The sequence below is a fragment of the Rattus rattus genome, chromosome Y (assembly GCF_011064425.1).
Source record: "Rattus rattus isolate New Zealand chromosome Y, Rrattus_CSIRO_v1, whole genome shotgun sequence".
Classification (NCBI taxonomy): Eukaryota; Metazoa; Chordata; class Mammalia; order Rodentia; family Muridae; genus Rattus; species Rattus rattus.
The window spans coordinates 1544552-1561363 of record NC_046173.1 but is presented as its reverse complement, the minus strand read 5'-3'; the positions used below and the strand labels follow the sequence as shown (position 1 = coordinate 1561363).

At 54.8% G+C, this 16812-nt stretch overlaps 1 protein-coding gene across 1 annotated transcript; it reads right to left on the bottom strand.

The window, feature by feature from the left end:
- Positions 1-2060: 2060 nt before the first annotated feature.
- Positions 2061-16160, bottom strand: Dkc1 (dyskerin pseudouridine synthase 1). The gene is made up of 12 exons (XM_032890538.1): positions 15969-16160; positions 14669-14739; positions 14188-14274; positions 13741-13832; positions 12409-12593; positions 11719-11783; positions 10490-10616; positions 9531-9661; positions 8201-8344; positions 4420-4540; positions 2851-2969; positions 2061-2168 (listed from the first exon to the last, which is right to left on the bottom strand). Exons 1-12 carry the CDS (start codon positions 15982-15984, stop codon positions 2061-2063), a joined length of 1266 nt encoding a protein of 421 aa, XP_032746429.1. The 5' UTR covers positions 15985-16160.
- Between the last annotated feature and the right edge of the window lie 652 nt (positions 16161-16812).

The window sequence follows — 16812 nt, the reverse complement described above, 5'->3', positions numbered from 1 at the left end:
CACTCACACACACTTGCTCAAACTCACACTCATGCTCACAGACTCATACACTCAGATTCACACCGACACAGACTCACACTGACACTCACACTCAGACACTGACACACTCAGACTCACACTCAAACTCATTCACACTCAGACTCACACACTCAGACTCACACTGACACTCAGCCTCACTCACTCAGGCAGACACTCACCCACACAGAATACTCCGCTTTGCACACCAAACACGAGCAGCCGCGCGGAGTCGGATAAACCGGGTTTATTTTTTTTCCTTTTTTTTTTTTTTTTTTTTTTTAACAAACTTTTCTTAAAAAAAAGGGAGGGCAGGCGGGGCCGTCTGCGGCATGGCCTCCCGTGAATCGCCGCGGGCAGTCGTCGGGGGCTCCAGAGAGTGGAGGGGTCAGCGGCGGAGACCCCGTTCCTACGCCTCGCGTCCTTAAAACAGGACGGGACGGCCACCGCGTGAGGGTCGGGGGTAGTCGCTAACCACTGAGCTCCTCTGCCGCCCTTGCCTTCTTCTTCTTCTTCTTCCTTGTGGCGTGGCGTCCTTGGGGGTGAGGGGAGAGGTGGGGAAAGCTCAGTGCATGGAACACGGCGCACCGGCGCAGCTCCCAAGGGGTTCTGGGTAATGACGGTCAGTGTGTTCAGAGTGTGAGTCATACGCATCTTGCACACTCACCCCCAATGGATTCTGGGAAATTGCGTGTCTTGCACACTCACCCCGTCCTCCGCAGCCTCCTCCCCGCCGTCCGCCTTCTCCTTTTTCTTCTTCTTCTCCTTCTTCACCCGGGGCGTGGTGGTGGGCGTCGCCTCATCGGCGTCGCTGTCGCTGTCGCGTTTCCTCTGCGGGGGTTGGGGGACACGAGTGTCACACACACGCTCACCTGGGTGATCACGGCCCGCGCAACCCACTAGGCTGCACCGACTCACACGCCTGTGAGACTCACAGTGAGCTGAGCCGCACACCAGGCTACCCTGCCCCTACCCCCCCCAACTCCCGCACTGCACACCAGACTACCTGCCCCCCTGCCCCAGGCCTCTCGCAAGACTACACTGCACACCAGGCTACCCTGCCCCTGCCCCACGCCTCCACCACGGACCGCACTGCACACCAGGCTACCCTGCCGCCGCCCTACACCTCTTGCACGGACCACACTTCCCACTAGGCTACCCTGCCCCTGGCTCCACGGATCTCGCACAAACCACGCCACTCACTTTCACGATGCTGGCGGCGTCCGCGGCGACCCCAGCGCCCGGCGTGGCTTCGGCGGCCATCGCTTTCTTGCCGGAGTCACTGAAACAGGGGGACGGGTGCGAGGTTAGAGCTCCCCGCAGCGGCCATATCAGGTCCCGTGACCCGCGTCAGCCATGTTATTCCCCATCAGGTCCCGGGGTCGGGGTGGGCGGGGCGATTTCAGGAGGAATTGATAAACCCCACCCACCATCGCACCAAGCCCCGCCCACAACCCTAAGCCCCGCCCACACCATGAGCTCCATCCCTGCCCCCATAAGCCCCGCCCTTACCTGAGAATACGTCCCATAAACCCCACCCTCTCTAAGCCGTGCGCTCCCCTTTGAACCACGCCCACAAGCCCCACCCACCCTGCCCAGAGCTCTTTCTAGTCACTCCCGCCTCCCCAAGCCCCGCCCACACATGTAACCCCTCCCACCCTGTAAGCACCGCCCTCTCCTTTGAACCATGCCCACCTCCTTAAGCCCCACCCACCCCGCCCAGACCTGTCTAGTCACGCCCACCTCGGTGGCCCGCCCAAACCTGAGCCCCATCCAACCTTTAAGTCCCACCCTCTCCTTTGAGCCCCACCCACCTCCAAGCCCCACCCACCCTGCCCAGACCTCTTTCTAATTCCGCCCACCTCTGTAAGTCCCGCCCACACCTAAGCCCCATCGTGGCCTGCAAGCCCCACCCTCTCTGAACCACACCCACCCTATAAGTCCCACCCAGACCTCTTCTGGCCACGCCCACCTGTGTATGCCCCGCCCGCTTGTAACCCCACCCGCCCCAACTACAAGTCCTGCCCACCCCTAAGCCCCGCCCCTCACCTGTAGTCCACGTAGTCGCGCGTCCAGGAGGCAGGGGTGCCGTCCGTGGGTCGGCCATGTTTGTCCAGGAGGCCCTGCTTGATCAGCTGCTTCTTCTGGCTCGCCTGGGGGGAAGGGGGTGTCATCAATAACCATTACAAATCAATAAGAATTAGTGATCAATCAATACATCATCAATAACCATTATGTCATCGATGATCAATGAACATCATCAGAAATGTCATCAATGATCAATAATTAATGTGTTATCGGCCACCTTAATTGCCCATCAATATGTTATCAACAATCGATTATAAGATCATCAATAATTAAATCATTACATCATTGGTAATCAATACGTCATCAGTGAATAATCAATAAACAGGGAGGTGGCCATGTTGATTACCAATCGATATGTCACCAATCACTAATTAATCATCGATCCACACGGGAGGCGGCAATGTTGATTACCAATCGATACGTCACCAATCACTAATCAATCAATCATCGATCCACACGGGAGGCAGCCATGTTGATTGCCAATCAATACCTCACCAATCACTAATCAATCAATCATCGATCAATATGGGAGGCAGCCATGTTGATTACCAATCGATACCTCATCAATCACCAATCAATCATCGATCAACACAGGAGGCAGCCATGTTGATTATTGACCCACGTCACCACAACAAATCAGTTGATGATTGATCGTTGTTCAATGCAGCAATGGCCGCCCCCCTGACCTCTGATCCCCCACCCACCCCACCTCTCCGCCGACCTCTCACCCCCTCGAGCCCGACTGACCTTCGGCCCCAGGCCCCACTTGCGGGGGTAGGTGTCGCGCTCCATGATGACGCGCTTGATCTTCGCCACCACCCCGTGGTCGCATGTGGAGATCACGGCGGTCGTCATCAGCGCGATGGCTGCCGGGGAGAGGAGTGGGTGGGTCAGCGGTCAGAGCAGGGGACATAAGGATGGAGAGGGGTTGCTCAGTGGTCAGAGCCGGGGGCATAAGGATGGAGAGGGGTTGCTCAGTGGTCAGAGCCGGGGGCATAAGGATGGAGAGGGGTTGCTCTGTGGCCAGAGTGGGGGACACCGTGATTATTATTAAGGCTGGGGCGAGTGGCTCAGTGGTCAGAGCGGGGGACGCCATTATTATTAAGGATGGAGAGGGGTGGTTCAGTGGTCAGAGCCGGGGACATAAGGATGGAGAGGAGTGGCTCAGTGGTCAGAGCAGCAAGGGACGCCATGATTATTATTAAGGATGGAGAGGGGTGGCTCAGTGGTCAGAGCAGCAGGGGACGCCATGATTATTATTAAGGCGGGGGGGGGGCAGTGTGTGCAGCTCAGTGGTTAGAGCAGGTGACACCATGATTATTATTAAGACTGGGTGGGGGGGTGCGGGTCAGTGTTTAGAGCAGGTGACGCCATTATTATTAAGGATAGGGAGCTGGCTCAGTGGTCAGAGCGGTGGACGTCATGATTATTAAGGCTCGGGGAGTGGCTTAGTGGTGAGAGACGGGGACACCGTGATTATTAAGGATGGAGAGGGGTGGCTCAGTGGTTAGAGTTGGGGGGGGGAACGTCATTGTCTTTAGGGCTGGCGCTGTGGCTCAGTGGTCAGGGGCCCCGACCCCCACCATCGACCCCAAAGGAGAAGGTGGGGTGGTTCAGTGGTGAAAGCAGAGGACATTATTATTAAGGCTGGAGGGTGGGGTGGGGTGCGGCCCAGTGGTCAGAGCGGGGGGGGGGGGGGATGCCATTACTATTAAAGCTGAGGACTGGGTAGCTCAGTGGTCAGGGAGCGGGGGGAGAGGGAGGGAGGGGATGCCATTACTATTAAAGCTGAGGACTGGGTAGCTCAATGGTCAGAGCGGGGGAGAGGGAGGAGGGGATGCCATTACTATTAAAGCTGAGGACTGGGTAGCTCAATGGTCAGAGCGGGGGAGGGAGGGAGGGAGGGGATGCCATTACTATTAAAGCTGAGGACTGGGTAGCTCAATGGTCAGAGAGCGGGGGGGAGGGGAGGGGATGCCATTACTATTAAAGCTGAGGACTGGGTAGCTCAATGGTCAGAGCGGGGGGGAGAGAGGGAGGGGAGGGATGCCATTACTATTAAAGCTGAGGACTGGGTAGCTCAGTGGTCAGAGCGGGAGGGGTACGCCATGATTATTAAGGATAGCGGGGAGGGGTTGGGGATTTAGCTCAGTGGTTAGAGCACTTGCCTAGCAAGCACAAGGCCCTGGGTTCGGTCCCAGCTCCGAGAAAAAAAAAAAAAAAAAAAGGATAGCGGGGTGGGTGGCTCAGTGGTCAGGGGCCCCGACCCTACCCACCCCCTCCCCAGACCAAGATGGCGCCGGGCCCCGCCCTCACCGACGCAGATGGCCTCGCCCTTGGTGGTGATGACCACGATCTCCTGGTTGACCTCGATGCCATCCTCGTAGCGCAGGAGGCCGGGGAGCATGATCTTCGCGCCGTAGCAGATGGCGTTTACCTACGGGGGTGGGGGGAGACGGGGGTCACGTGAGGGCCTGGGCGCTGACCACTGCCCCGTCTGTCCCTCCTTCCGTGCTGGGATGGGGGACGGCTGATGGCACTGGGCGCTAACCACTTCCCCACCTGGGCGCTAACCATTGCCCTGTGTTCCCTCCTTCTGTGCCGGGATGGGGGACGGCTGATCGCACCGGGCGCTAACCACTGTCCTGCCTGGGCGCTAACCACTTCCCCACCTGGGCGCTAACCACTGCCCCACCTGGGCGCTAACCGCTTCCCCACCTGGGCGCGAACCATTGCCCTGTGTTCCCTCCTTCTATGCCGGGGGATGGCTGATCGCACCGGGCGCTAACCACTGTCCTGCCTGGGCGCTAACCACTGCCCCACCTGGGCGCTGAGCACTGCCCCGACTGTCCCTCCTTCCGTGCCGGGATCGGGGACGGCTGATCGCACCGGACGCTAACCACTGTCCCGCCTGAGGGCTAACCACTGCCCCGCCTGGGCGCTAACCACTGCCCGGTCTATCCCTCCTTCTATGCTGGGATAGGGGAGATGGCTGATCGCGCCAAGCGCTAACCACTGCCCCATCTGGGCGCTAACCGTCTGCCCTCCTCTGGTGCCGGGGCGGAGGAAGGGCGCTAACCACTACCCTTCCTGTCCCTTCTTCAATACCGGAATGGGGGATGGTATGGCCGTTCGCATCGGGCGCTAACCACTACCCCGCCTAGGCGCTGAGCACTGCCCCGTCTGGTCCCTCCTTCCGTGCTGGGATGGGGGGGGGGGTGGCTGATCACACCCAGCGCTAACCACTGCCCCACCTGGGCGCTAACCATTGCCCTGTCTGCCCTCCTTCTGTTCCAGGATGGAGGAAGAGCACTAACCACTACCCGTGTCTGTCCCTTCTTCAATACCAGGATGGGGGATGGCTGTTCGCATCAGGCGCTAACCAGTGCCCCGCCTGGGCACTAACCACTGCCCTGTCTGGGCTCTAACCACTGCCCCGTCTATCCTCCTTCCATACTGGGACTGGTGAAGGCCAACCGCATTGGACGATGACCACTGCCCCGCCTGGGTGCTAACCACTGCCCTGTCTGCCCTCCTCACGTGTCAGGATTGAGGAAGAGCGCTAACCACTACCCTGCCTGTCCCTTCTCCAATACCGGGATGCGGGACGGGATGGCAGTTCGCACCGGGCGCTAATCATTGTCCCGTCTGCCCTTCTTTCATGCCAGCTAATCGCATTGGACGCTAACCACTGCCCCGTCTGTCCCTCCTTCCGTGCTGGGATGGGGGACGGCCGTTCGCACCGGGCGCTAACCACTACCCCACCTAGGCGCTAACCACTGCCCTGCCTGGGTGCTAACCACTGTCCCATCTATCCTCCTTCCATACTGGGACTGGTGAAGGCCAACCACATTGGACAATGACCACTGCCCCGCCTGGGCGCTAACCACTGCCCCGTCTGCCCTCCTCCCGTGCCGGGATGGAGAAAGGGCGCTAACCACTACCCTGTCTGTCCCTTCTCCAATACCGAGATGGGGGACGGGACGGCCGTTTGCACCGGGCACTAACCACTAACCCGCCTGGGCGCTAACCACTGCCCCGTCCGTCCCTCCTTCCATGCCGGGATGGGGAACGGCTGATGGCACCAGGCGCTAACCACTGTCCCACCTGGGCGCTAACCATTACCCTGTCTCTCCTTCCATACTGGGACTGGTGAAGGCCAGCCACAGTGGACGATGACCACTGCCCCACCTGGGCGCTAACCACTGCCCCGTCTGGACGCTAACCACTGCCCCGTCCGTCTCTCCTTCCGTGCTGGGATGGGGAACGGCTGATGGCACCGGGCGCCAGCGCCAACCACTGCCCCACCTGGGCGCTAACCATTACCCTGTCTATCCTTCCATACTGGGACTGGTGAAGGCCAACCACATTGGACCATGACCACTACCCCACCTGGGGGCTGAGCACTGCCCCGTCCGTCCCTCCTTCCGTGCTGGGATGGGGGGGATGGCTGATCGCACCAAGCGCTAACCACTGCCCCGCCTGGGCACTAACCACTGCCCCGTCTGCCCTTCCATAATGGGACTGGTGAAGGCCAATCGCATTGGACGATGACCACTGCCCCGTCTGGGCTCTAACCACTGACTGCCCCGTCTGCCCTCCTCCCGTGCCGGGAAGGAGGAAGGGCGCTAACTACTACCCTGTCTGTCCCTTCTTCAATACCAGGATGGGGGATGGGACGGCCGTTCGCACCGGGCGCTGACCACTGCCCCGTCTGCCCTTCTTTCATGCCAGCTCATCGCACTGGACGCTAATCACTGCCCCGTCCGCCCCTCCGTACCAGATTCCCATACATCCTGTTCTATATGCCGCCCCCCATACGTCCCTGTTCCCACAGTGCAGGGGGGAACGTATAGAATGAGCGGGGAACATAGACTACTAATGGCACAGAGAGAACGTATGGAACGAACGTACAGAAATACTGACGCATAGAATCAGCGACATAGGAACGCATAGGACAGGTGGGGAATGTACGGAATCAACACCATCATAAAGGGGGCCTATACGGTTAGCGGGGAACCTATGGAACCATATACAATTAACGGTGTAGAGGGGAATGTATAGAAGAGGCGGGGAATGTGTGGAATCAGTGAGGAATGTATAGAATTAGTGGGGAACATATAGAATCAATAGCACTGTAAGGAGAACGCATACAATTAACGAGAAAAAGAGAATGTATAGAACTGGCAGGGAACATATAGGATAAGCAGGTGATGTACAGAATCAGGGGTAACATAGAATCAGGGGTGACTTAATGTATGTATGGGATATATGGAATCGGGGATGACATATGGAATGGGGGGGCAATGTAAAGGGATCATATGGAATCAATGCCATCCTAAAGGAACCTATATAATTAGCAGGAAACCTATGGAATTGGCAGGAAATGTGTAGAATCAGTGACTTAAGAATGTATAGGGCAGGTAGGGAACGTATGGAATCAATGCCATCATAAAGGGAGCCTATACAATTAGTGGGGAACCTAAGGAAACAGCAGGGATCGTATATATTAATGGTACAGCGGGGAATGTATAAGATAGACAGGGAACATATGGAATCAGTGGACAGTGTATAGAATTAGTGTGGAATGTACAGAACCAGCAGGGAACATATAGAAGGAAACATGGTAAAGAGAATGCATGCGGGTTGGGGATTTAGCTCAGTGGTAGAGTGCTTGCCTAGGAAGCACAAGGCCCTGGGTTCGGTCCCCAGTTCCGGAAAAAAAAAGAAAAAAAAAAAAAAAAAAAAAAAAAAAAAAGAGAATGCATGCAATTAGCAAAAATGGAACATATAGAACAGGCAGGGAGCGTATAGAATGGGTGACGTATGGAATCAGTGATGTAAAGGGAACATTTAGAAATGGGGGCATCGTAAAGGGAACATATAGAATCAATCAGGGGTGACATATAGAATCGGGGACGACATAAAGGGAACATGTGGAACCGGCAGGGAACGTATAGAACGGGTGGGTGATGTATGGCACCGGAAGTACCATATGGAACGGGCAGGTGACATATAGAACGTATAGAACTAGCAGGTAATGTATGGAATTGGGGTGACATAAACGTATAGACCGGGCACTGCCTGCGCCACCTACCGCGCTGTCCTTCATCACCAGGCGCTTGTGCGACGTCAGCAGCTTCTCCAGCGGGAAAACCACGCGGCGCAGGTAGCTCTCGTCCCGGTGGTGGTCGTATAGATACTGCGCGTCTAGCACATCATGCATCGTCACCATGTGGTCCTGGGGGGCGGGGCGGGGACCCGTGCTGTCATTACGTACGTCCTGCCCCCCATGTGACGTATAGCTATAAGTCAGACCGCCCCCCAAAATAACATATATCTATACATTGGGCCCTCAAATACTTCATTCTATGTCTGACCCCCCACATACTGCATATCTATACATCCAACCCCCACTTAATGTATGTCTATACATCAGACCAGATACTACATCACTCCCCCAAAAACAATGTATATGTATACATCCGACCCCCCTCAAAAATACTGTATTTCTATACATCCCATCCCCACATACTGTGTTATCTATACATCTGACCCTCAAATGCTGTGGTTCTATACGTCAGGCCTTCATATTTCTATACATCACATCTTCAAATACTTGACACATAACATATATCTGTATGTCAGGTCGCCCCAAAATATTGTATTTCTATACGTCAGACTCTCAGATACCATATATAAACATGTTGGACAACAAAATACCGTACATCTGTCAGTATTAACTACACATTGTCTTCTATACGTTGTCTGCTACACTCAGCGTGAACTACAGTCTCCTATATGATGCCACCCATACATCGTGCCATACATATATTGTCCCCACACATCAACTATGAATTGTCTTCTATATGCTGTCTCCTATGCATTTCCCCCATACATTGCATCCCATATCACCCTACATTCCCTCCCATACACTGTCCTTACATTTTCTCCTATACATTGACTCCTATATGCTGCCTCCCATACATTGCCACCCACACATCATCCCCTATACATCGTGTTGTATACATTCTTCCCATACATTGACCTCTACACACTGCACCCATACATCCTGTTCCATACATCGTCCCCCATATATCTATACATTAACTACAACATATCTTATTGTCACCTATACGCTGTCCCCATACTTCCTGCTCTATATGCCATCCCCTACACATCATACTCTATACATTGACCTCTGTATGCCATTCCCTATACATCACGTCCCATACATTTTCTCCTATACAGCGCACCCTATACATTCTGCTCTACTCTCCACCCCCCATACGTTAACCATACGTGGTCCCCTCTCCCCCGCTATACGAGTCCCGTAGATCATGTTCTATACATCACCCCCTATACATTGTTCCATACGTTGACCACTGCACGGTGCCCCCCATACGTTGTCTCCACCCCCTGCTCACCCGCTCGCCCACGACGCCCGAGCGTACGCGCCGCAGCTCCTGCATCTGCCCCCCGACGCCCAGCAGCAGCCCCAGGTGCACGCACAGCGTCCGGATGTAGGTGCCGGCCTCGCAGCTCACCCAGAACACACCTGGGGGGTAACGGGGAGGTCAGGGGTCACGGTGGGGTCGGGGGTCACGGGTCATGGGACGGACGGGGGGTGTGAAGGGGGAGAGAATGAACACGGAGTGATCGGGGGTCACGGGGGGCAGGGGGAGGTGGTCTGGGGTCACAGGGAGGTCAGGGGTCATGGGATGGACGGATGGGGGTGGGGGAGAGAATGAACACGGACAGGTCGGACTCAGGAGGTATGGGAAGGTCAATGGTCATGGGTAGGTTGGGGGTCTCAGGACGGACGGATGGGGGGGGAGAAGGGGGAGAGAATGAACACGGAGAGGTTGTGGGGTCACAGGGAGGTCGGTAATCACGGGACAGATGGACAGATGGGAACGGAGACGAGAAAAATAAATACGAAGAGGTCAGGGGTCACGGAGAGATCAGAGGAGGTCACAGACACCACATTCAAAACAAGTACACAGAGAGGTCAGGGGTCACAGGACGGACGGGGATGGACGCGAAAAATAGAGGTCAGGGGTCACAGAGGGGTCAGAGGACACAAGACGGACAGGGATTGGGGGGATGAGACTAGACGCGGAGAGGTCAGGGGTCACAGAGAGATCAAAGTTCATGGGACGGATGGACAAAATATGGGGAGGTCACAGTTCACAGGTATGGGACGTGAGGTCAGAGGTCACACAGCGACCCCGACAGCAGGGTCAGAGCTCACAGACTTGCGGTGAAAGGTTACACTTCCCAGAAAGGTCAGAGTTCACACAGCATGACCACCCGACAGGGGAACCCCCAGGAACACGCCCCGCCCTCCCTCCTGCCCATGACCCCATCGTGACCCCGGCCTCACCCAGCCTGCGCTCAGGGTCGTACTCGACAACGCGGCTCTCGTAGATCGTGCGCACACGCAGCTGCCGCTTCACCGCCGCAATGAGCGGGGGCCGCTGGAACAGGGCACCCGTCAGGGTCTCCAGGGCCTGGGGGCAGGGGCGGGGCAAGATGGCGGTCAGGGTCACGTGAGGTACAGGGGTGGAAGAGAAATTAACATTCAAATCCGTGAAATATTCAAATTTATGAGCAATATAATTAACATGCAAATTCCAGACAGTAATTCCAACTTATAATTCCAATGGATATGCAAGTCCAAAAAATTAATATTTAAATCCACAAAAATCAATATTCAGATTCATAAAACAATGTAATTAATGTCCAAATTCATAGCAGTTATAAAGTTCATAGAATTCAAACTCATAAAAATCTATTTACATCTGCAAGATTAACATTCAAATTTACCAGTTAATGTATTCAGTATGCAAACTCATAGATTTTACATATTCAAATCCAAAAACTAACTTTACAAGCTTGAGTTTGAATTAATGCAAGTTCAAGAAATTAATTCCAATTTGTAAACTTAGCATTCAAATCCATAAAATTTAATATTTAAATCCCCAAAAATCAATATTCTGATTCATAAAACAATGTATCACTGAGCCCCGTAATCTCCTCAAATCCGCGCACTCTCACCGTAATCTCTCTAAAACCGCGCACGTTCCCCTTAATCTCCGTGAAGGCGGGCACTCTGTACCGTAATCTCTTTAAAACCACGCACTCTGTACCGTAATATCTGTAAAATCGCGCAGTTTCCCCCGTAATCTCCCTGACACCGCGCAGCACTGCGTACCGTAATCTCCCTGACAGGGCGCACTCTGTCTAAAACCCCGCAGCACTGCGTACCGTAATCTCCCTTAAAACACCGTACTCTGTCCAGTAATCTCTCCAATGCAATGGACGGTACCGTAATTCCTCTAAAGCTGCTCACTGTCCCGTCCTCTCCTTAAAATGCGCACTCAGTACCGTAATCTCTCTAATACCGCGTATGTACCGTATTTCCTCTAAAGCCGCTCACCCTGTCCCGTAATCTCCTTAATGGCGCGCACTCTCTACGGTAATCTCCCTGACAGCGCGCAGCAGTGAGTACCGTAAATTCCATAAAACCGCGCACTCGGTACCATAATCTCCCCAATAACTCCCCGGGTGCCCCAGGCAGTGAGGCCACCTGCTTAGGTGACCCCAACTCACCCTGGAGAGCTGGGCGGTCCCCTCGATGGCGTTGTGCAGCCGCACGACCCCGACATACTCTTTGCCTGCAGGGAGGACACACAGGGGCGGTCAGGGCAGGATCGCGAGGGGGTGGGGTCTGCGTCAGTGAAGTCAGGAAGGGGGTTCGCGAACTGAGGACGCTTTGAGTCTAACATGGGCGATGTCTTAGTGAACGGCGCGATGACGTCACCCCGACCCCGAAGTGTGGAGTCTGAGATCTTCTGAGTGAAATAAGTCCCATCCCACGCCCCTCCCTCCTGCCCCTCCCCCTGTCCTCCATCTGTCTCAGCCCCAGCCTCACTCACAGAAACCCCCTCCCACCTGCGCATCCCCCTTGCAACTGCCCGTGTCCTGAGTACCCACCCTCCTTCCTGCCCCTCCTCCCCCCTCCCTCCTGCCCCTCCCTTCCCCCACTACCCCACTCTACCCCCCTCACCTGTATTACCCAACCCTCCCTCCTGCCCCTGCCCCTCCTTCCACCTTCCCCTACCCCCTCCCACGCTCACCCACCCCTCCCTTCCCCAGAACCCGTCCCCTCCTCCCCTGCCCTCCCTCTTGCCCCTCCCCATCCTCTACCCCATTCCCTGCACTACCCATCGCTCCCACCCCTTGCTCACCCACCCCTCCCTCTTTCATTGCCCCTCCCCTCCCCCCTTCGCCCCCCCTCACCTGCGCTCTGCTGTGACTTGACCAGGCGTGTGGCACGCTCAATGCAGACGATGAGGCACCCGGTGACCTTGGGGTCAAGCGTCCCGCTGTGCCCCGTCTTCTCCACGCGCAGGATGCGGCGGATCCAGGCCACGACCTCGTGCGAGGAGGGGTTGGACGGCTTGTCCAGGTTGATGAAGCCGGTCCTGGAGGGGGGGATGTATATGTCACGTGTAGGCCATATGTCACACGTCACTTATATAACATGTTACATATAGGCTACACGTCATATACGTGTCATGTATACACCATGTGTATGCAACATATAGAACATACATCATATATGTATCACACACGTGTCACATATACATTATATATACATCGTGTATAGGTTATATGTTCCATATACATCATGTGTTCAGATGCAGCCAGTCCTGGGGGGGGGATATGTATACGTCACATGTACTCTATATGTCACACATGTCACACACACACGTCACATATGCATCACATATACATCATGTATACATAACATAAAGGCCATACATCATATGTGTCACACACATCACACATACATTATATACACATTATGCATAGGTTATGTGTTCTATATATGTCGTGTTCAGACAAAGCTGGTCCTGGGGCTGGGGAGGGATGGATAAGTCATGTGTAGGCCATACATCACACACGTCACACACCTGTCATATATACGTCATATATATGTTATGTATAGGCTACACATCATATATGCATCATATATACCTCATGTATACATAACAGATAGTCCATACATCATATATGTGACACATATGTCACAGATACATTATGTACACATGATGCATAGGTTATATGTTCTCTATACATCATGTGTACAGACGAAGCTGGTCCTGGGGAGGCAGGAGGTGCATGGATGTATTCATTATACTGTATATATATGCTATATATAGGTTGTGTGTTTTATATACACTAAGTATCCTATGTATACACATTATACATAGGTTACTTATGCAGCAGATCGCCTATATGTATACATACAGGTGATATATGGAGAAAACAGATGACAGATTGCATATATATATACACACACACACACACACACACGTGATAATTGGAGCAAATCACATACATATAGGATATGATATGGCGATATATAATGTATATATGTAGGCTATATACATTATATGCTCACCCAACCTCGTGTGTATATATATAGAGGTCATACAGTATACAAATGTGTACCTACAGGTCACATACTCAGATCACGTATATACACATAGATTAGGATACAGATACTATGATATATATACATATAAATATATGGGTTAAACGTCCAGGTCTCCCTGTCCCGCCTACCTGACGTACTCCCCGATCTCCCTCTTCAACGGGTTGGAACCGCACGGGATGGGCGTATAGTGCGCCGTCCGCACGTTCAGTCTGTCAAAGTTCTGGGGAGGCAATGGCGGGGTGGGGGGTGAGGGGGTCAAAGGTCACCCACAGTAAAGATGGCCACCAAGCCAACTCACCCACGCCGCCCAAATCAAAGATGGCTGCCAACTCTCTTCGCTCAGGCCGCCCACCTTAAAGATGGCGCTGACCCACCTCTACGGTTCCTCCCCAGCCCAGTTTTGAGGAAGGGTCTCTCTCTACCTAGACGAGGCTAGCCCAGCCCACTGGTGTCAAAGGGGTGGAGCAGGACACGGCCTCCTAGTGGTCAGCGCCCTTTATGATTAGGGTTTTAGATAGGAAATGGTATGGAATCCACGCATCCTGTGACATGGGTGGGGGTGGGGCGGGACCTACCTTGAGCAGCAGGGGCCACTGGGAGGTGTCCAACTGAGCCGCCTTGGACTCCGGTTTGATCAGGAAATCTTCCACATGCTGGATCTCCTGCAGGGGCGACAGGAAGTGGGGGGTGACAGGAAGTGAGGGGTGACAGGAAGGGACAGGCCATCCCCCCCCGGGGGGGGGTGGTCAGGTCCGATAACTTCGGACGTGTCAGGCTGGACCCGAATATTTAAATATTTTAGCATATATTAATGTTAATGTTCTACTAAAGCCTGGGGCCGGAAGTGGAATGTCGGGATGACGTCATCGGGCAGTTCACTATGACATCACACACGCAACATATAGTCTGGAAAGGTCGGGGATGATGTCATCGCACACTTCATTGACATCATACGTGGGACGGGTCACAGGGTCGGGGATGACGCCATCGCTCCGTGTGCTGTGACGTCACACGTCAGAAAAATAAGAATAAAAAAAAAACCCCACGGCCACTCACAGCCACGTCAGCTTCCGGCAGCGGCTTCCGGTCTTTCTTCTTCTTGTGCTTCTTCGGGAACGTCATGGCGGCTATGGGGGAGACAAATGCAGGGACCTGAGCAGTGCCTGCACAGACTGAGAGGTTTAAAGTCGGCTCTGACGCCGGGGCCCAAAGAAAGCCTGATGTCACCGAAAACCCATTCGTTCGAAAGCCTGACGTCACCAAAAAAAATGTATTCTAAAGTCTAGCGTCACCAAAAATTAGGTCAGAAGTCACTGAAAACCGTTTATTTTGAACACTGACGTCACCCAAAGTTTATTCTTAGGTCTGACTTGACCGAAAAAACTTGAAAGTCTCACGTCACCAAAAGTTTTAAAGTCTGACGTCACCAAAAATTTATTTTAGTGTCTGACGTAAAATAAACATTCTAGGTTCTGACGTCACCAAAACCCCATTTGTTCTAAAGTCTGATGTCACCAAAAATTAGGCCTGACGTAACCGAAAACCGTTCATTTTAAACTCTGACGTCACCCAAAGTTTATTCTTAAGTCTGACATCACCGAAAAACAGGAAAGTCTCACGTCACCAAAAGTTTTAAAGTGTGACATCACCAAAATTAGGTCTGACGTCACAGAAAACCATATATTTTTGAGCTCTGACGTAACCCAAACTTTATTCTTAGGTCTGACGTCACCGATAAAAACTTTAAAGTCTGACGTCACCAAAAGTTAATTTTAATGTTTTACGTAAAAGTAATACACACTAGTCGCTGACGTCATCAAAAATTATTCTAAGGCCTGACGTAAAAATAAGCAGACATTTTAAAGTCTGACGTCAGCGGAGGGGGAACCACGTCCCTAACGCACAACCTGGCGAAAAGGCCCCCACACAGATGCCGATCAGCACCCCCCCCCGCCCTCGCCGTCACGGCTCCCGGCCTCTCGTGTTTGGCCCGAGGCAGGGAGCTAAGAAAGTCACGCGGGTCTAAAGCGCGTGTGTGGCCCCGGCATGGACTCTCCGCGCCTCCTTATGACGACACAGTCTGGCCAGCCTCTATGACGCACTCGGGAGGCGACCCGGGTCATGTTTGGCCCGGGACCCAGAGCCAAGGTAGTCACGCGGGTCCGCGCTCGGCCCCGGCACAGATAAAGGCCAGCGGCGCAACGGTCAGACCGCTGGACTGGAAACGCGCGGACCACGCGGGTCGCGCAAGCGCGGCGCTGCGCGACTGCCTCCGGGTCACTTAGCGACTGCGCTGGAACTCGCTCCGGGTTACGGAGCGCGCCGCGTAGGGCCTATCCGGCGCTGCGGTCCTTACCTTCCGCGTCCGCCATGTCGCAGGCAGACAACCCCGGCCAACCGCCGCTAACCGCCGCCGCGAGCCAAGAACCGCGCACGCAAACGGTCACCACGCGCCGCAGGGACACGCCCACCGCTGTTCGCACCGCCCCGGATGCAGGAAAACGGAAATAGCAGCCCGGAAGTCAAGGGGCGGGAACGGCCGTGAATGGCAGACTGCTACCGCCCGACACCCGTGAGGCTACAGCAAAACGGAAGTAGCTGCCGGGAAGGCGGCCCCGAAGTGGTGCGGCGGGAGCAGGTTAGGGGCGGAGTCTCCGGGAGCGAGCGTATCTCATTGGCTGGCTGTGCCGTAGAGGGTGGGGCCCGCACGTGCGCGGGGACGCTCTCCCGCGCTCCTCCCGGCCCTCCACACCGCCACCGCTCCGCTTAGCGGAGCCAGGGAGAAGCGATCGTTGCGGTGGCTTGGAGTGGGTGGGCATAGCCTTCGCTCTCCCCCATAAGCCTTTGCTCTCCCCTATCAGCGTGGAGCAGGTGGGCGTGGCCTTCGCTGCCCGCCATCAGCGTGAGGCGGGTGGGCGTGGCCTGCGCTGTCGGACAACAGCTTGGAGCGGGTGGGCGTGGCCTGCGCTGTCCGCCCTCAGCCAGGAGCAGGTGGGCGTGGCCTGCGCTGTCTGCCACAGCATAGAGCGAGTGGGCGGGGCCTGCGCTGTCCGCCATCAGCGTAGAGCTGGTGGGCGTGGCCTGTGCTATCCCCCAGAATCGTGTAAGTGGGTGGGCGTGGCCTTTGCTGTCCCCCATCAGCTTGTAGCGGGTGGGCGGGGCCTGCGCTGTCCTCCCTCTATGTAGAGCGGGTGGGCGGG

What these genes read in the sequence shown, in the direction of transcription:
- Dkc1 (XM_032890538.1), bottom strand. An exon ending in CGACCCTGAGCGCAGGCTGG is followed by an intron (nt 9,662 to 10,489) that starts GTGAGGCCGGGG and finishes GTTACCCCCCAG; the next exon opens with GTGTGTTCTGGGTGAGCTGC. An exon ending in CGGGCGTCGTGGGCGAGCGG is followed by an intron (nt 8,345 to 9,530) that starts GTGAGCAGGGGG and finishes CCCGCCCCCCAG; the next exon opens with GACCACATGGTGACGATGCA.